The 20,230-nt window shown below is 40.7% G+C and overlaps 1 protein-coding gene across 3 annotated transcripts in view; it reads left to right on the plus strand.

Annotated features, from left to right (window-relative positions):
* The window catches only part of DYM (dymeclin), a 213,578-nt gene that overhangs the window by 1,620 nt on the left and 191,728 nt on the right, over positions 1-20,230 (plus strand). For all 3 annotated transcript variants that reach the window (XM_051803671.1, XM_051803670.1, XM_051803672.1), the window contains exon 2: positions 11,498-11,675. In XM_051803671.1, coding sequence (XP_051659631.1) covers positions 11,536-11,675 — 140 coding nt within the window. In that variant the 5' untranslated portion in view covers positions 11,498-11,535. The remainder of the gene's footprint in view (positions 1-11,497; positions 11,676-20,230) is intronic.

Raw genomic sequence — 20,230 nt, forward strand, 5'->3', positions numbered from 1 at the left:
TCCTGCTAAATTCAGCAATAAAGTATTTATAGCAAATTATTGCTAAGCTCAGGTGGCTCTGGTGCTTCCTTCCAGTGCTTTTATCAGATTAATGGGAAGATCCCAAGATCACAGAATCCCAGAACGGGTTGGGAGGGAAGAGACCTTAAGGAAAATCTCGTTCCACCCCTGCCATGGGCAGGGACACCTCCCAGGTTGCTCCAAGCTCTGTCCAACCTGGCCTTGGACACTTCCAGGGATCCAGGGCCAGCCACAGCTTCTCTGGGCAACCTGTGCCAGGGCCTCTCCACCCTCACAGTCAACAATTCCTTCCCAGTATCCCATCTAACCCTGCCCTCTGGCAGTTTTTAACATACTTTGTTTTTTACATTGGTGAGGTGTTTTTAACATGCTGATGACTGACAAAAGTTACTAAAAGCAAGAAATCCTGTTTGGTGTCTGATGAGCTGATGTCAGAGTGGGAGATTAAAGATTATAACAGTATTTCTTCCAAGTGTATTTTGTAGAGTGGGAAGCCTCTTGCACCTTGTAGTAATCCCACACTCTGGCAAGTATAGTTTCATTTACAGTAGATCCTGGAGATAGGTGATGTAAATCATGATGTGTAATATAATAAAAAATTATTACACATAAAAAAGAGATTTGTCCTTCTGCACAACATGCTTTTTTATGCTGTGGATAGATTTCTAGCTGTGAGAAACTTCTAAAGCAGAGACGAACAGCCCTGTTGTAAAAATATGCATAATTCCCAATTCAAGAAGAGTACAGATGCCAAAATAACTGTATAACCTTTGAAATACAGAAACATATACCAATATTGAAACAAATGCAGACTTTCCAATGGACATCAGAGCACCTGTTTGAAGCTTTAAAGGTGGTTGAATGATCTTTTTGAAACATTACTTTGGCCATTAGGCAGGTTTTATTTATGTCTGGGAGAAAATCTTTGTGTGTAACAATAATCTTAACACTCCTTGCATAAAGAAGCTACATAGTTTATTAAGCCATGCTGGGTTTTTCCTGACTTGTGTCATATCCAACCTGGCTGCCTGTTTTAATTGTGGTGAAGACTGAATGGATTACTATAAATTGATGTTTAGGTATGTGTACTGAGTATTAAAACAAACAAACAAAAAAAAGAGGGACAGATTCAACAAAAACATTCTCATATTGAACAAAATTTCCGACACTGCAATCCATCATAGGTTGTCAGGGTACTGGTGTAAGGTTGTGTTTTGGAAGACCACTGCTGTATTTGTGGTGTTAAAAGTCTCTTTTTGGCCGCTGGAAGAAGATAAAACCAGCAACATTGTTACTGATGTGCAGTTATGCCAAGTCAGGTCTCTTTATGCATATTCTTGATTAGTCTTTTTTTTTTTTAAGCTCCATATCCCTTTGACGCTCTTGTTTAAAGTTCAGTTTGTTGGTCTTGTTTTGTAGTTCCAGCACAGCCATCCTGCAGGCAGCAGGAGCCTCACCGGTGAGGGCAAACACCAGATTTACAGAAGTACCTGCCCACTGCAAAGAGCAGAGATAGTATTTTAATTTTCCTTTCTTGAAACTTTTGCAAAGTGTGTTATTTACCTGTAACAGTTTCATAACGGGTGCAGAAAGCTGACCCTTTTACACGGAAATTGTAAGGTGTGCTTGACTCAGCCTTCCTCCCTTCTAACTGTGCTTACTAATTGGATTAAAGAAATTACTTCTGCATATACTCCAGAAAACACTGGCTGTGTTTGAGTGCTGACCTTTCCTTGGTGTGTAGGAATGTCTGAATAAGGATAGAGGTAACTTTTTTTTTATAATTGCCCCCACACCACCTCTCCTCCCCCTCTGTCACAGGACGTTTTTCTAAAACTGATTCTGTCATTCTACTCTCAGATTCGTCAGATTGGTGCAGTAATTATTTCACGGAATGTTATGTAGGAGTTACGTCAGAAAAATTATCAGGTTTGTAGCTTTAAGTTTTGTTAGCTCCTCATAAATTTTAGAGGCTTTTGTGTCTTTAGGCCACAAGTATGGTGTTTTGGTGGGGGCGTGTAACTGCCACCATTAAAAACGGACAAAATTGAGGAGTCCCTAACAGATCTTGTGGATTTTTGTGTCCATGAACTAGAGATATGTTTTGCTGCATGTGTGGGAATTGGACAAAGAAGTCCTTAGATTCTATAAATGTTTATTTACTTGTAAAAGTTAAATGGCAGCTCTCTGAACTTCTTAACAGAAAGGTGTTTGTGGGATTCAAAAAACTCCTTCCAGAGATTGAACACGTACCCGCTGTCCTACCCCTGACAAAACATGGTGACTGAGGACAGAGAGGACAAAAAGCTTAACATAAATTAGTTGTGTCACCTAATGATTGTGTGTTAATGGAGAGACCAATACTTGGTGGGTGGCAATACAACAATTTGGGGGTTTAGGTCTTCGAAACAGGATTATTGTTTGTCACAAGCATACATTTACTTTATTGGTGTTCGGTGCCATCACGTAACATTTTCATATGTTTTAGAGCAGTATCACAAGATTTTGTTATGAGGCAAAAGGTTGGAATGGTATTTTTGTGTCAGGCTTCTTTGGATCTTGAATAACTTTAGAGAAAAGAGATTTGAGCAAGGCTGGTTTTTTTTTCACCTGTGAGTCAGTAGTTCCATTTCAGGGTGAGGCTGTGAAGGTGACTAGTGAGGGTGACTAGTAGTTCATTTGAAATAAGCTTTTTTGAGATTATTAAACGGGCATCTCCTTATCAAAATTAGTAGGTTTGATGATCAGACATTAGCTGTTTGGATCACCAGTAACCTGGTGGTTAGTGATTGCATGTTACTATAAAGAATGAATTAAAATGTGTGAAGCTTCCGTGATGGCACTGAGAAAGCAGACCAGCTGTACATGTCAGTCTCGTGTATAGAATTCAGGTTTTCGTTTTTCTGTCACCTCCTTTCAGAATGCTCCATTGCAACACGACAAACCGTGTAGGGTGAACTGTCAAAGACAGAGGTGATTTATAGCATCTCTTGTGGAGCAGTCCGGGCAACCACCACAGCATCCGGGCTCGCTCACATCCGATTCCTTCTGCTTGAAATACTCTGCCTCACTGTGAAGGTCTTGAAAAATCCCTTCTTCGTTTGGGAGCAGAACGACTGTCCCGTAGGTGGGATGTGAAGGAAGCAGATTGTGCTCTTCAGAATTAGGCTTTTATTGACGACTGACTCCCACGAAAATGCTGTGGAAAAGGAACTGGAGCAGAAAACACAGCATCGTCACCCGTTTTTTCAGCTGCGTGCCCTCCCTGTGAGGGGCCTTCTCTGCCTGCAGTAAATCTATCAAGATAAATCACTTCTGCTACGTGCAGGACTCCCCAGGCTTCAGTGGAAGCCAGAAGGACCATGCTACTGTCACTGCAGTGCTGCTTTATTCAGGCTCTTGCTGCAGAAGAGGAAGGCAGTAGAATAGTCCAGGAGGACCAAAAGGGATGCTGTGCTTGTTCATCCAGCAGAATAAACAGTGGACAAGTCAGATAATTTATATTGGGAGCTGCCTTAAGACCTGAAGATGGATGTTTTTATTTTCCTTGTACTTAAGGTTTATGGGGACCACTTCATAATCCTGTGGCATTTCTTACTGCTGTCCAGAAGTGCTTCTGTCCTAAAGTACTTAGGTACTTTCAGGGAAGGTACTTTTGTACCTGGTGAATGGTTACTGTGCTGTGCTGCTGCAAAGGTTAAGTTGAAGGGTTGTAGGTACAGACTTTCACAACCCCAGGCAGTAGCCATCAAACTTGGTAGTGTGTGAAAAGTTCTGGGTAGAGGAGAAATGGATAATTATCTAGAAAACCAGGAAAGATGGTGTTGGCCCCCAAGTTGCAAGGATAGACCCCATCATGGTCATGTTGTATTTTTCACAAAAGTCTGCTACTTCTCGCAAAACCTTATTTTTTTTCTTTTTTTTTGGTTTCAGGGGTTTTTTTTTGGGTGCTTGTATGTGTCTCAACAGTTGCAGTGTGAAAAAGTGAAGGGGGTGGATAAAGGGAATTGGAGAAAGGAGTTGTCGCCAAATATGCTGCAGAAAAGGGAAGAAAAATTGCACATCAGTGAAAAGTAAAGTGAGCAGAAACAGTCTTTTCTGCATCAGTCGTTAACTTAAAAACAGTAGGAAACTTTTTAAATTGGTCATGAAGAACACATTTATTCCATTCTGAAATCTCCCAGGTAGTTTGGTTGTAAGTGACTAGGGTATCAGAGAAGGTGAATTCTTAACAGTGGTTTGACTCTATTTGATGATTGCCAGGCACTGAGTTATAGCTGAAATATTTTGACTCTTTAACATGCTTTAAAAACAAAGATTATTTCAGTGCTCTCCTCTGATTTAAAATGGCAAAAAATCCTAAAGTCCGAGGATTGTAAAGATTTTTTTTTTCCCCTAAAGATTCCTTTTACAGTCATGAGTAAAAGGAGAAATACACATTGCTGTGTATTTCTGCATCATTAGTTTTGTTTAGCAGAATGTTACCGATTTAATTGGTAGAAACAAAGTTCTTAAACTTTTGTGCCTCTTTTTGTGTGAAAACTAGTGAATGATTCCTTGGTATTAATGAAATATTTGCGTAACTGCCTTTTATCTTTGCAGAAAGATAAAATTTCATTTCTTGTTTTTTTTCTTTTTCTTTTTTTTATTTTTTCGAGCCTTGGTGACAGCACCAAAACTTCTTCAAAACAGTTGCCCAGGCAGTGCAGGTGCATAAACACTGAGTATGCCTGGGAAGCTGCAAAGCTGTCCTTATTGAGGGAGCTTTGTCACCCTGTTTTTCGGAGAGTGATTAGGAGATTTGGAGAGCTAACATAGCTGTGATTTGAATTACAGGGTCTGCTTACTGTTGCCTTCTTTCCTGGAATGGAGCAGAAGGCCTTATGTAGGTAAGAGAAACTGTAGGTCAGCTCCTGAAATCAAATCTCTTCAGTTTTACAGTGTCTGTGCTCATTCCATACAATCCCAGAATGGTTTGGGTTGAAAGGGACCTTAAAGCTCATCCAGTTCCACCCCCTGCCATGGGCAGGGACACCTTCCACTAGCCCAGGTTGCTCCAAGCCCTGTCCAACCTGGCCTTCAACACTTCCAGGGATGGGGCAGCCACAGCTTCTCTGGGAAACCTGTGCCAGGGCCTCAGCACCCTCACAGGGAGGAATTCCTTCCCAATATCCCATCTAACCCTGCCCTCTGGCAGTGGGAAGCCACTCCCCCTTGTCCTGTCATAGCAGTTAATATCTGTGACTCCTATTCTGGTTCCTTTGGGTAGGTGTGGTACCCAGTTCCAGTTTCTCTGGGAAAATTGCTTTGTATGGAGCCCGTTGGTATTTCTGTCAGCAGTTAATCCGTACAAAGATTCTGATCCTAAGGTACAGTGGAGGACCAGGTGATGTTGTTTCTTTTTGCATATTGTTTTATTTGTTACGTTTTCTTGGGCCCTGGAGTGTTCTGTGGTTTGTTTACTGATGGGCAGAAATAAGATCTCTTAGGTCATGAAGATTTTGCAGTCATTGGGATGTGATGAAACACGGGACAGGTTTAGTGAAGCTGAGGTGCAGAGGGGTGAGTATTAAAGCAGTACATGCAAGATCTTGCCCAGATCAGCTGGCACTTAATTTGATCTGTCTTTGGTTTGACTACCTCCCTACCTGCCTTTCAGAGGCCCTAGAGAAGTTTTGAGATATTTTGTGTGTTGGGTGGAAAATAGGGATATTTTAATAGGAATAAAATCCTGTATTAGGGAATAAGCTAGGACAGAATATTGAGGCTGTGACAGAAGTAGGTTAGTGAGTTGCAAAAGCTGGTTTACGGGGAGCAGGAAGGTGAGTATCTTCATAAAGATGGCAAAATAAGCAGGGCTTCTGGTTTACTGCAGCTTTTCCTGCTCTAGTAAAGCAAGTTGAAACACATTAAACAAATAGAAAGAGACTTCGAGGCTGTGCAGCTGCTTCAGACAACTCACTCTGATCCTGCACAGGAATATACATCTATAAGGTGTAACTTTGGGTTTTTTAGACTGTTCTTTAGCTGTGGATGCACTGCTGGCAAGTTGTGTATGATATTTAGTCCATAAAGCATTGGATCCTTGGGTCTAAATATCCTTCCCTGTGAGGGTGGGGAGGCCCTGGCACAGGCTGCCCAGAGAAGCTGTGGCTGGTCCTGGATCCCTGGGAGTGTCCAAGGGCAGGTTGGACGGGGCTTGGAGCAACCTGGGCTAGTGTAAGGTGTCCCTGCCCATGGCAGGGGGTGGAATGAGGAGAGCTTTAAGGTCCCTTCCCAGTCAAACCAGTCTGTGTTCCAGTGGAATATTACTGTAATATGAATGAGTAGTCAGAATTCAAATATGCTGTGTGGACAGTAAAATTCACATATTGGGGCTGAATAATGCATACTGTTAATATAACTTCTGTGTCTTCTGTTGCATGGAGAATCATATATATATAATGCAGTAGTCTCATAACTCTGTGGGAAGTTTCATGTTAGGAAAAAATATATATCATCTATATTATTCATGTTGTCTGCAAACTCAGCCACACAGTCATGGGAAGGATAGTTTTGGAAGGGGGAGCTGGCTGTGCTGGACAGATTAACAAAATGTCAGCACTGGCAGTTAGGTTGTGAGACCAGTAGAAGATTTAATCCTGAAAGGAACTATAATTACTTGTCTAAAATTATTTAAATAGAAAGTTTAGAGAGCATGACGAGTTTTTTCCCAAGTTCAGTAGTACACATCTGTGCCTTCACTTACACTTATGAGCACAGACCCAGCAGGTATCTATTGCTGAATTGCTTTTAACTTTCAGAGGAAAAAATATATTCTTGTAAACACTGTTAATAATTAATACTAAAATCTTTTAGAAGAAACAGTAAATTCGGGATTTATATCTGCCCTTAGCAATTTGAGGTTGGAATGAGTCCTGATGTGCAAAACAAACTCCCTTGTGTTGCTGTGGAGCATCTGCTGCTGCATCGTGGAGCCAAGTTCTGGGACTGAACATATGTTGGGTATAATAGAGCATGACACTTGCAGACCAGGCTGTGGTTCTACAGGGGTGTAATAACACTGATTTAAACTGAATGAGTTGCTAATAAGTTGTGTTTGAATTTCTTTTCTTTTCCTTTTTTCCTTTTTTTTTTTTTTTTAGCAGATAATTAGATTTGATTTTCAAGAGGAGATTTAACTTTTTTTTTTTAATTTTAATGAACTATGCATTTATTTAGTGTATTTCAAGTTAAAAAAAATTAGATTTCGTTGGTAATTTACTGCTGGGGTAAGGACTGACTTTTCTGGAGTGAAAGAGGATTTGCCATGATTTGGTGTTTCTTGGGTGTGTTGCACTTCAGCATGTGAGGAAGCAGAAGCTGTTCAACCTTGTTTTTTGCAGTGACTTTGGAATCCCCTGGAGCAGCCCTTCTATACAGCGGGGGCTGTTATGGAAGTCAAGTCAAAGTAGGGAAAATTATGGATAAATAAATTTTAAATACTATCTAAAACATAGTGTTGTAATTGTGTTCCAAATACTGATCAAACTTTTATGTTGTTTAAAGACTTTATAGGGCAGTTGAACCTCTACTGCCTTAACCAGCATTCAGGCACAGCAATAGCACCTCTTAGTCAAGAGCAATGTCCACATTTAAGTGGCTGTGTGTTACATTTGAGTGGCCTTTTCAGCCAAAGGCAGCTGTTTCTAAAAGAAACATTTAATAGCATGTTTGAAAATGATTTAAGGTGGTGACTAGCATTTAATTTAATATTGTGTAGTAACATCTGTCTTGGAAATGTATTCGAGATCATGGCTAGAATGTAACCAGATAAGTTAAAACATTGGGGTTAATCTGTTACTGTTGTTAAAATGCCTGGAAGTGAAATGTTGATAATGTTTATTCTAATTGTAGTTATTTTTGGACATTTTTGCTGTAGGATATTCATGAACTCTTGAGGAGGGATTTGTTTCCTGAGTCACCTGGTGGCTGGAGTTCCTCAAAAATGTCTTGCTTATTTAAAGCAGGGCCTGTGGCTGCTCAAGTTGTAGGAGCTGAAGGTGCTCAGGCTGCATCAAAAAGTCCTTGCAGAGCACTTCAGCAAGCTTTGAGATAACACAAGGTCCTGGTGGAAGGAGTTAGGAAGGAGTCCACTCTGTTACACCTGTTTTATGTTGTTTGTAAGTGTGGTCGTCTAGAACTTGCTGAGATTTTTACTTTGGAGGAGTATAGTGAATATAATGTTCTTACAAGAGGGAAAAAAACCTCCTGGGATATAACAAAGAGAGAAAAAGCCACGTTTGATTGCTCCAAGATTTGTTGGCTCCCAAATGAGTGGAAGGCAAAGCTTGCCAAGTCCACTTATCTACAAACTACTATCTGGAGCTCAAACTAGCAATCACATTCTTTTCACAGATCTCAATGGCTTGGTGTTTATTTCATCTAGAGGAGAAAATAGTCAGCCAGTGCCTCGTTTTCCTGTCACTTCAGGGCAGGGCTGTGGAGTCAAACATGTTCTCTGCAGTTTGGAAAGAGCCAACTGGGCATTAGGGCTGGGGAGCTCACTAGGAATTCCAACCAGCAGCTCGTCCTGTTGCTCGAGAGTGTGGCTGTGGCCACGGAACTGGGTGTGTTTTTGGGCACTGCAATTTGACACTGACTCTGAAAAAAAAACATGGCAAATATTTTGCTGAGACTTGCAGTTAAAGCACTATTTGTTTTGGATTTGTGTTAATGGAATTTAACCTGCTGGGATACTGTTGGAAATCTGGAAAGTATGCAGACTCTTTTTCAAGAATTAGCATGCAACCTGTTCCCATTGCTCTCATATTTCTGGGAAAGTGGGTTAAATGGGGGGCTCTGGGGAGCTGCAGCAAGCTGTAAGAATAGTTTGGGAAACAAAGAATATAGTTACTCATCTTAGGAGAACAGGCTAAGGATTTTGGATGCTGTCAATGCTCTGACATGGGGAACTCAAGAGTTCCAGGTTAAGGTGGAGGGATTTGAAGGCAGGGCTCCAACTGCCTCTTGGTTCTCTTCTCCCTTAGGTGTTCCTCCTGGAGCAAGTGGACTGGAAAACATGAGCAGACAATGGGAACATGAAGCAGACACAGACCAGACTTGTCTTTTCTCCAAGAAGTAATGGTTTAAATGTAGGGCCTCTAAGTCATTTAAAGGTGCAGGGAAGGGACCTGAGTCAAAATATGGGTCCAGGGCCAACAGTGTTGTTGTTGGCTTCTGTGGTAGTTGAACATGTTGGAAATGTGTTCAGGTTGGACAAGGCTTGGAGCAACCTGGGATAGTGGAAGGTGTCCCTGCCCATGGCAGGGGGTGGAACAAGATGAGCTTTAACGTCCCCTCCAACCCAAACCATCCTGTGATTCTGTGAAACGAGGGGATGCAGAGCTGAGATGTCCATGTACTAGCTCAACCTCGATTCTTTTACAAAGTGATCATCCAGTATTCTCAGATATTACACAAATTGGTTTCTCTTCTACTTTATTCTATAGCTTTAGTATTCATTGGCATTGTTTCGAAGGCAGAATACACTGATTCAGGGGATTTTTTCTTTGAGGTGGCAAAATTTGTGTTCAGGTTAAGATGCACTCATTTGGTCCTGTGAGTAAGTATTCGACCAAAGTTCTGGAAATCCTCTTAGACTAATTACATTTTATAGTCCTTTAATGCTTTTCCACAGAATTCCCTGGCACAAAGTCCCATTTTCACTCCTAGGCTACTTTAAATTTCTCTTCCTGCAGGTAGCCCCTGTGACAAAGCCAGCTTTTTCAAGTGCTGTAGGCAGTGTCTTTAGAGCTTTTTGCTAAGGGAGGTGTATATAAAGTTGTAAGGTTATTGCATTGGGTCAGGTCTAAAGGGAGGTGGTGAAAACCCAACTGTCCCATAAAAACAAAGAGCTCCCTAGGTGCATTTTGGCAGAGTTATGGTGGTGGAGTTGTTGAAGGAGAAGAGATACTGAGTCATTGTAAAGGTTTCATCTTTCAGTATCCTGTCCTCTAGAGCAGCTGATAGTGACAGTGCTGGAATGGAGGGAAGGAGTGTGGAGTGGTGTATTTCCAGCCAGTAGAGTCCCCTACAAATAAAATTTAGAAAATAATAAACAATGTCCTCATTCTTGTAGCATTTCACCTTCTACTGCTTAATATATCTTATATTCTACTCTCTGTACTGGCATTTTGTTGTTTCTGAAATATTTAGGTACTGTACATATGCTCTAAATATGAGAGAGAAGTTCTTCAGGCACCTCCACGATGGCTGCAAACATTGCAGCTTTTCCTTGCATATCTTTCTTTGTTCTTAGTAAGCTTTCCTCATATTTATACTGTTCTTTATTAATATTAACTTCTGCTAGAATTGTCATTTCTGGAAGTAATTGCTACTGCAAAGTCGAGAGAATCAGTACTGGAGTGATTCATGAAACAGATCCTGTATCTTTGTCAAGGGAAGAGTTGCTGATGGGTAGTAGCTTGAGTCTCCTAAGGTAGCTGTCCCTGTTCTTGTGTCTTATGCCAGCTCAGGAGTAACTGTTTGGCTTGCACAGTAATATGTTGCGCAGCACTTTTATCTTGGGAATGCTTTTTTTTTCATATAAACTCTTAAAGCTATCAGTCACAGTTATTTCTTCCCAAAAGATGGAAGATTATTGAATCTGATATCCTGGAAAGATGTAAGATACTTGGAATCATCCCTGGCACATAGTCGATAGCATCGTGGTGTTTTTTTTTTTTTTTCTTTAATTAAGTTGTTTATAAAGATGAGAAGCAGTGATAAGCTGCATGAAGAACTGAAACCTCATTCTTTGCACAGATCAAGTACAACACAGCTAGTAATGAAAAGAGGATTTGGAGTGCCAACTTCTGCACTGTTCTTTCAAAAAGCAGTTGTGTTTCCGATGGGTTTATTTTTTATCTTTTCCCCTTTGAAGTAGTTGCCCAGGAACAACCACGTTATTTTACAGAGATGGTCCAGTAGTACATTTCCTTGCTGGATAACAGCACAACAATAGCTGTGCTTTCTCTGGCAAGGCAGGAGCTTTCAAGGTGTCGATCCTTGGTGGCACACTGCATCTTTACAGAAGCAGCCATGTTCTGTCTGTGCGTATTCAGTTTGAAAATGTATTCCTGAATTGCTTGTCAACCTGTCACCCCTGTTAAAACTGTGGATTCTTTGCAGATTCCCCCACTGGTAGCAGCCCTGGTACTGATAAAACTGTCCTGAGTGTGATATACTTAAATCCAAGTGAGATGATGACTGAAATATATACCACAGAAACATCTAACTTCCTTGGATGAGGATGTCATTCTCCTAAGTTTTTGAAAGAAAGTCTAAAGTCTTCCTCTGCACGTGATTTCTACGTCTCAGTGATTTTTCAAGGGAATGAACTAAAGCTTTAGTGCTGTCTAATTTAGGATCCATATATTCCTTATTTGTACAAGAGACTTACGTTTCTCTCTTCTTCTTTTTTATTTCCTCAAAGAAATGAACGTTTAGAAAGAGATTTGCCAAACAAAGAAGATGGGAGCAAACAGCAGCAGCATCAGTGAGCTTCCAGAAAACGAGTACTTAAAAAAATTGTCAGGAGCAGAGCCCATCTCTGAGAATGACCCGTTCTGGAATCAACTGCTGTCTTTTAGCTTCACCACTCCAACAAACAGGTAAGAGGGTGCTGAAGAACTAAACTTAAAAGATATATTTATAGAAGTGACAAGTCCAAAAGCAAATGAGTGGTTATGTTGATTGTTCCTGTTTTAAGTAGCATAGGAATAAATGCCTGTGTAGAATAGGCTGTTGCTCCTAAGTTTGGAAATGTTTTCCACCAACTTTTCCATTCATGTGGGTTTCTTTCTTCTTCATGATGGCTGTAATTGCTATTCATTCTCCTGGGAAAGATCTGAAATAGGGTCTGTAGTGTTGGGGGAAAATTTTTTCTTTTCCTTGTTGTTTTAGGAAGCTTTCTTTTTCTTTGGTGTAGCCTCTGGGGTGACTGGACTTGCTGAATATTCCAACTCTTGATGTTTCCTCTCAACTTACAGTGAATTTTACGTCTTCCATGATTTAATTATATGTTAGCTGTTTAGTTTTTTAGTCTCTATGGCTTTTTTTCACCTTCTTTTACATTTTAAAAAGAAGTTTGGCATGTTGTGTTCGTACAGATATTTTCTAAATATCTAAAATTCAAGCTTTGAACATCTTTTCATTCCAGCAAGTGGTGTGGATATAAATAGAATTAGTATTTTTGAGAGGATCCATAGCACACCTCCAGGAACAGAGAATATAAGTCCTTGTGACTTCTGTTAACCCAACATTGCTAAATTCCTTGGCCTCTGTGCTGATAATCATTCTTACAAGAACAATCTGATACTATTTAACACCTTTAAGTGTTACTTAAACTGCTTTTACCTTTTACAACAGTGACCTGATGCTTTTCTGTGAATAAGTGAAAGTTCAGACAGCTGGAGTGGAAAATGGGTTAAGGTAAATAACTCTGAGGCATTTACTAGGTGCTATTTTTGTGAAGAGTGAGGAGGAAGAAGTGTTTTGGCTTCTGCCTGGAGAGAATAGCCAGAGGTTAGGAAGAAGGTGCAGTGCTGTGGAGGGCTGTAAAGCTTGTGAAGGATGTTTTGTAATTGGGAGTGTGTGAGGGAACAATTGTATTTCCTCTAAGATCCCTGATGAGACATGAATTATTTATGGCCTACCCATGGCTAAGAAGATGTACAATATTCCAAGTTATATAATACTCTATTGTTTGGGTTTTTTTAGGGGAAAATAGTTATATATAAACCCCCAGCAATTTCTTTGAGTGGTTCTACTCTTTTTCCTTCCTCTGTGGAAGTTAAAGAGTTTTTCGTAGTTTGCTTTGCTATTCACAGAATCAGATCCAGCACAGAGTAAATTTTCTAAAAATAAACCCCACCCAACTGAACAAAGCAAAAACCTAACTAAACAAACAAACAAAAAAACAACCCCAAGCAGTAAATATAATAAAAAACAAAGCAAGCAACAACAACAAAAATGATCCAAACTCAGGTTGAAAGCTTTAATTAGCTGAACACCAGATGGTGCTCTTGCCTGGCAGCTGGAGGAGAAATATTTTTAGAGGCATCTTTTTCTGCAGCTTAATAATTGGAGGGAAACAGAAATTTCCCATTAACTTGCACATCTATCTGAGAGAGCCATTTGACAAGTGATTTTGGGTGATGTTGGCACCCTCAGCCACTGTCTGTATCAGATAACCTTGCCTGCAGGAACAGAACAATAGAGGTCAATATTCATCTCTGAGACTAGAAGCTTGCAATTTGTCAAGTTAACTCTGTTTTTAATGAAGCCTGAGTGTAGGTCATACCTTTGTCAGGAGCAAGATGCTGGTTCGTGACTTGTGGAAGGGAGTCAGTTGAATGGGACAGAGTTTTAAAGTTTTCTTCTCTTTTTAAATTTACTTTTTCTGTTGCAAAATTAGTGACTGTTTGCAAGTGTTATTGGGAGCCATGTAAGTATTGTGGGTTGTTTTTGTGGAGGTAAATGGTGATACTCTAGAGTTTTTGCAAAGATGGGACTAATATGATCCCCAAGGAGAAGAGGGTTGTCTTTTCTGGATGCTGCTTTGGACATAATTCTGTTCCACATAGAGCAGTATCCCAGAGAAAGAGGGGGAGAAATACATGAGAAGAGAAGGCAGTGGGAAAATGCATGTTAGTAGGAAAAGCAATCAACCAAAGCCAAAATATCCAAGGAAAAACCAACAATGTGGGGAAGTTGCTGGGGTGGGGCTGGGGTAGATTTCCTCCTTTCAGCAGCAGGTGCCTGGCATGTTCACCTTGTTCAAGAAACCTTGGCCATAGCAAGGAATCAGTACCTGCAAGGAAGACATCTAAGGGGAATCTGAATCTGTGTAAGTGAAGTTTGTAGGGTTTCTAACACTTTTCCATGCTTGCTTTCCCTGGGGAGGGACGTGTGACTAGTGCTTTGCTTTACAGGAGCTGTTCCAAGTTAGTCCAGGTGCTGCTGGTCCCAGGTGCCAAACTGAGCTGGATTTTCTGAGGAACAATAGTCTTTTAATCTTCTAAATCAGAAGCCTAGGGCTTGGCTTGAGAGATGGGGAATTACTGTCTTTCTGCTCTGAGAAATACAAGGACATGACACTGTATCTTGTATTATAATGGCACCACTCTCTATGCTCTGCTGTCTGTCTTCATTTTTCTTTTACTTTGCTTGTCTTGGCACTTTTGTACTCTCTTCTGCATCCTTATTTTGCTTTTCCCTCTTTTCCCTTTCAGTTTGGTTGTGTTCTTCCTCTACTCATCCATTTCTCGTCTTCCTGGTTCTCTCCTTTGGTTTCTCTCCCTAGCCCTATGTGTCTTAATCTCTCTTCAGCATTGCTCATTTCCTCAGCCATGCCTTCTTTACTAGGTTTATTTTTTCAGTCCTGTTAACTTCTTGATCTGTTTCTGTGAAGAACACGAGGTAGTTTTCTCTGGGGAATAAGGTTTGCCAAATACCTTCTGACTGCGAAGTCACTGTGTCTCTGTCAGCAACACTGATGCAAGATGCTCTTGCCCTTTCACTATCTCTTCCAGTGTTTATCTGGTTCTGTTGTGGGTTTAATCAGGAACTAATCTGTCTGAAAAATAACACGGCCAAAAAAAAAGTGTTTGTTTTTTCAGCTGAGTTAATTCCCTAGAGTGATTCATACCTTGGCGCCACAAAACAATTCTGGCATAGTGAGGGATTGATTTTTTGGGGGGCCACAGCAGACTGTTGGGCTAAAAGGTGGGATTGCTTAAAACTGCTGTTTTAACCATCCAAATATGAGTGGAAAAGCATGTGGTCAAAGCAGAGCTGGCTGCTAGAAGTGTAACATTCTGCTCTTCTGGGCTGTTTGTTCTTCCTCATGTAATGTTGATTTTCTTAATAATTAGCAAGTATTAAGAGGAAATATTAGGTGTAACTAACTCTGGTCTGTGTATTCACAAACCCTGATTCTGAATCAGCTGTCAGTGATCAGCAATGAGCTGATGGTGAATCCCTGTGACTCCCCTGCCAGGAGTGATAGTAACAGCCAGAGCCAGTCTCAGCTATTTGGCAGGTAAGGGAGTCCACTGGGGCCTTTCACAGTCTGGGAGTGGTAGGAGATAAGTGGTATATACATAAGTGATAGTAAAAGGGAAAGTTACCAGCAGTTTAGTTTTAGGTTGCCTCATGCTTTCTGCCGTAAAAGGTTTATTGTGATATCATCTGACAGAAGTTTCTGCTGAGAAATTTCTGGTTTCAACCATTTGGAAGTACTTGGTGCTCCAATTTCACACTCCTGCACGTTCTTTTTTTTTTTTTTTCCCTTCATGGGTCTTTATTTGTTGCACAGAATGGACTTCTGGGAGCTGAATTAAAATTGTATAAAACCTCTTTAAATCTTACACTTCTACCTTTCAAGTGGCTGACTTATCAATCTGAATAATGTTTGGATATTGGAAAAACACAATACAGCTTTTCTGGATGACTTTTTTAGTTATTGTTACGATGAAGAGCTGTGAAGTTTACTTTGGAGCCTTAACTCTCAGTCTAGGCAGACCTTGTGTTTGTCTGGCTCTCCTATGAGTTGCTACCAAGAATGCAACCTCCTCCTTAGCAGTGGTATTAGTTACAATTATTTTCTGATGGAAAACTTGCAAGTTAACTAAAGCAGAACTTGCTGAAAATCATGTGCTTAATATTTACTGTTCAGCTTTGTTCCTTCCCTGGAGTTATTAATGAGTTGCTGGTTCAGGAATAGTGTGCATGGGCCTTTAGTGGAAAGACATAAAAATGAGCAGCTTTTATGTTGCCTTAACGTGGTACATTTTTAAAGTGGTACAATAAATCATATGCAGCCTTATGTTCTTTGATGTCTTTCCTCCAACTAGTCCATTAAAATCAGCATTCCCACAGTATGAATTGACTAAATGGGCTGGTTCTCCTGTTTTGTATTCAATGGCAAAGAAAAAAGGCCTTCCTATGAGGAAAAATAGTCAGGAAAGCTGCTCCTTTGGGTTTTTTTTCTACCTCGTTTTTTAAAGGGGGTGGTTGTCTGCTTTGGTTTGGGTCTTTTTCTTACCATAACAAGGGCAGGTGTCCTGGTATGTTTGTAATTACAGTTTGTATGCAGAATGTTTCCTCTTGCCATGTTGAGACACTTTAAGAAAAGTCACTACCACTTTGAAACCTCTTGTATGGTGATGCTGTTAAACTAAAAGGGGATAAGACCACGTTCTTCAAAGTTCACTGCTGTCAGGAAGCAACTTTTGCTGCCTTCTGGTAATTGTGGTTTTGTTCAAGTCTGTGGGACTGATTGATAATAAATTTATAGTAAGGCAACTGAATTCAACTGCTCTAAAATAATCCTCTTCATAATGCTACTGGGTTTTTTTCCTTCTGTTTTTTTTTTTTCCCCTCTTCTCTTTGGAAGTAATGTTTTTTTACAGTATATGCCATAATAGCTGACCACAGAATCCAGTTGTCTGGTAGTTTGAAGCCAAAAATAAAAGTCTGCAGTCAATGAAAACAATGAAATTTTTTTGACTGGCAGACTGCTTGATTTACCATTCTTTCCCACCTCCACTGAGGAGATGCTTCTTAAAGAAAACTCATTCCCTGATGAAGAAACTCCTTGTACTCTGATCAGCAACTACAGAGTGATTAAATCCCAACAAATTAACGATTATCCTTGGTTACTCTTTACTTCCACCACAGATGGGTGGTAGCTGGAGTCACATAGATTTTGCCTGTGCATAGTTGGGTTTGTAGTGGCAATTGGTGTGCAAAATACTCTTACTGCTTGGTGTTGGGGTGTTACAGACAATAATCACTGTTAAACCTCTCCTGATTTTATACCTTTAAAATTAAACAAGATAAAACCATTTTCTTTAAAGAATTCTGTGCTGTCAAGGGAACAAATTTTGCTATTATTAGTTTTAGTTTTGCTGAAGTCTGTGGACTTAACCCTCTACATAAAAAAAAGCAAATAAAGTAATTTCTTTCCTTTATGAAGTACTTTGAAAATGCTGACCATCAGGTCACAGGATGAGGCAGGAACTCCTGTGAAGCCTGGAATTTTTTCCTAAAGTGTGTGGGAAGCAACTCTGCACCTCACACACATGCTTGGATCTAAGTGGGCCAGTCAAGCCACTGTGGTTAAGAATATTTTGCTTTAAATCCTCAGTGTTTCCCCCCTGTGCTCACAGCCTGTTTGAATCCCTACACCAGGTGGTACCTTTTGCTCATTCCTTGGAAAATTGTAGAACTGATAAATATGTAAATATGTACAGCTTTCCCAAAACAAGGTAGGAGCTTAGTTCAGGTAGTGCCAGTTCAAATACATAATTACAAGAACAAACTCACCCAGGTCATTGTGATCATGCTGTTAAAGATCCGTGGCTTGAAACTGGTGTTTTATGTCATAGAATCCCAGAATGGTTTAGGTTGGAAAACGTGTGGGGTTTTTCATGTGCTTTGCCGAAAGATTGTGGCTTCCTTGATTCTCCCATAGATACTTTGTTACAATTAAATGTATTGTGTCGAAGGGGAACGATGTAAATGCATTTTTAACTTAGTCCCAAACTGTTATGTTATTCCCAGATATTTGCCTAAAATCATGGAATTGTTTAGGTTGGAAAAACCCTCCAAGGCCATCAAGTCCAACCATTCCCCAGCACTGCCAAGGCCACCACTGACCCATGTCCCCAAGTGCCACATCCACAGGGCTTTTAAATCCCTCCAGGGATGGGGACTCCAACACTGCCTGGGCAACCCCTTCCAATGCCTGACAGCCCTTTCCATGAAGAAGTTTTCCCAGTATCCAGCCTAAGCCTCCCCTGGCACAACTTGAGGCTGTTTCCTCTCATCCTGTCCCTTGTTCCCTGGGAGCAGAGCCGGACCCCCCCCCGGCTCCCCCCTCCTGTCAGGGAGTTGCAGAGCCAGAAGGTCCCCCCTGAGCCTCCTTTTCTCCAGGATGAGCCCCCCCAGCTCCCTCAGACGCTCCTGCTGCTCCAGACCCTTCCCCAGCTCTGTTCCCTGCTCTGGACACAAAGTATATATGTCTATATACATATTTGACAACATGGCAGTCCATATTCCTCAGGTGAGGAATGTTTTTAGAGAAAATTGGAGCTTTTATTTTTGATCAGTGAAGTGAAGGAGCTTCGCTCTGTGCTGGCTCTTGTTTGTGCTGAAATACAGTTTGAATATTTAGTACCAGTGCTGCTCTGTGGGTTAAGGAAAAGACAAATGTTTCAGTGTCGGGTTTCCATTCTTACATTAATTCATTAGCCAGATGTCATCTCCACAGGGACTGTAGAGCAAAGTCAGTACCACAGTTGCTTGCAGCATTTCCTTTGTGCCACCTTATGACTCTTAGCTTTGCCATTTTCTAGCTAAGTGTTACTGTAATTTGCCTTCTGTCTCTTCACTACACAAAAAAATACCTAGTCTCTCACTCCTCCGTGTCTCTCACTCCACTTTCCTGCCCAAGCAGAGGAAAGAAAGCCACTGCTAAGCTTGCCCCCAAGTACCTGGGAATGAGCTGCTATTTTTGTACCCCCCATACTCTCTCCATGAATCTATCCACGGGGATGTGACAGTATTAGTACTTCTGTTCAGTGCAAGAACACCATTTCACTGGTGTATGTATGTCTGTGTGTGTGTGTGTGTGTGTTGGGGTGGTGTTTCTGCTGAAATTCCTCCTCACCAGATGTTTCTGTTGAGTGAACTGAAATTCTGTGTGTGGCAATTTTGTGTGTCTTGTGTGTGGCAAAATTCACTTTTGTGTTCTTGTTGTATGAGTAAGAGTGAGTGGGCTGTAGGTAGTTTTTAAGCATTGCACTTCATTTGGGTAGAAAAAAAGAATGACTCGAGTGTTAAAAGCTTTGCTGAAGATCTGAAGGCCTTGCTTGGTTTTTCACTGGTTTTGATCCTGGCAACTTGCAGAAATTAGGCAACTCTGTGGAATTTGTTTGAGGATTTTGTGTGGATTTTAATAACTCAATGGGAAGAAAAAAAAATCTGTAAGAACACTATACTTTGAACTCCAACTGCTTAGAAATGAGGGGAAAATGAACCATAATTCAAAGCTGCATGTCTGCATTTATGGTTTAAATCCTGAAGCAATTATAATAACCACTCAGACTGTGTCCCCAGGATCTTTGAATAGTGGGAGGTGGGTCACGTTGTGTTAGATGATGATTATTCAGTACCTAAGAATTCTCTACTGAGTTGGTGTCCTATGCAATATTCACCCTCCCTGCTCTTAGGAAGGAATAAATCCTGATGACAAGCAGCCAGCTGGGCAAATTTAGAAGTTTGTTTGTTGTTTTTTTTTTTTCAGTGCAAGGTCACACAGACCTAGAAAACTGTGTTGTCATGAACCTGTTGTGTGTAGTTGCTGGTGGTGTGTTCTTACTCAATACCATTTGTTTTTAATTACTCCTCATGTTTTTAGTGCTGAAACAAGAGACCACCTTCGAGACCAAGTCCATTGTTTTTTAAGTATATATCAAAGTGTAAGTTTGTTCTTTCTGAATCTTATGTTTCAAAGCATAAGAGAGGAACGAATGCTGATATTTGATATCAGGACAAGCCAATCTGCATAAAGTTGTCTTAGGATATTCAGCTGTAGGTGAAGAGCTGTCTCAGCTGTCAGCTCACTGCACAGTAAATTACTCTGGTATACAGGGAAATTTGCAGCCATCTTAAAACTTAATATGTTTGATGTCTTTATCTTGAATAATTTCCTATTGAAGGGTTTTGAAATAATTCTTTTTGCTGCTGTTCCTGCCAATGTCGTCTAATCCTCAGGAGTTTGGTCACAGCTCAAACTCCACAGCTTCCAAGAGCACATCTCCACAGGGTTTTCGGCAGTGGAGCGGGTTTAGGTGCTTCCCACACAGCACCACTGATAATCTCAGGTTGATTGTATTACCAATCTAAATTTAAAAACAGAAAGAAGGAGGGCTGTTTTCCCCCACCACTGTCTTTTAGGTTGCTGGTAGAGCTGTAGGTGGTTGCTGAGATGGGGTTGAGCAGGTGGGACAGAGAGTTAGTCTCTGATAGTTTTGTATAAATCAGATTACTCTTCAGAAAACTTAATGCTTAGGAAGGAACAGCGACTTTGGCAATCTAATTATTGCAGTATTCAGTTTTGCTATATTTTTGTGTGAGAGTAGCTCTGCAAGAGAGGCTG

This window comes from Manacus candei, unplaced genomic scaffold (assembly GCF_025592945.1).
Source record: "Manacus candei isolate 608988 ecotype Guabito, Panama unplaced genomic scaffold, ASM2559294v1 h1tg000059l, whole genome shotgun sequence".
Classification (NCBI taxonomy): domain Eukaryota; kingdom Metazoa; phylum Chordata; class Aves; order Passeriformes; family Pipridae; genus Manacus; species Manacus candei.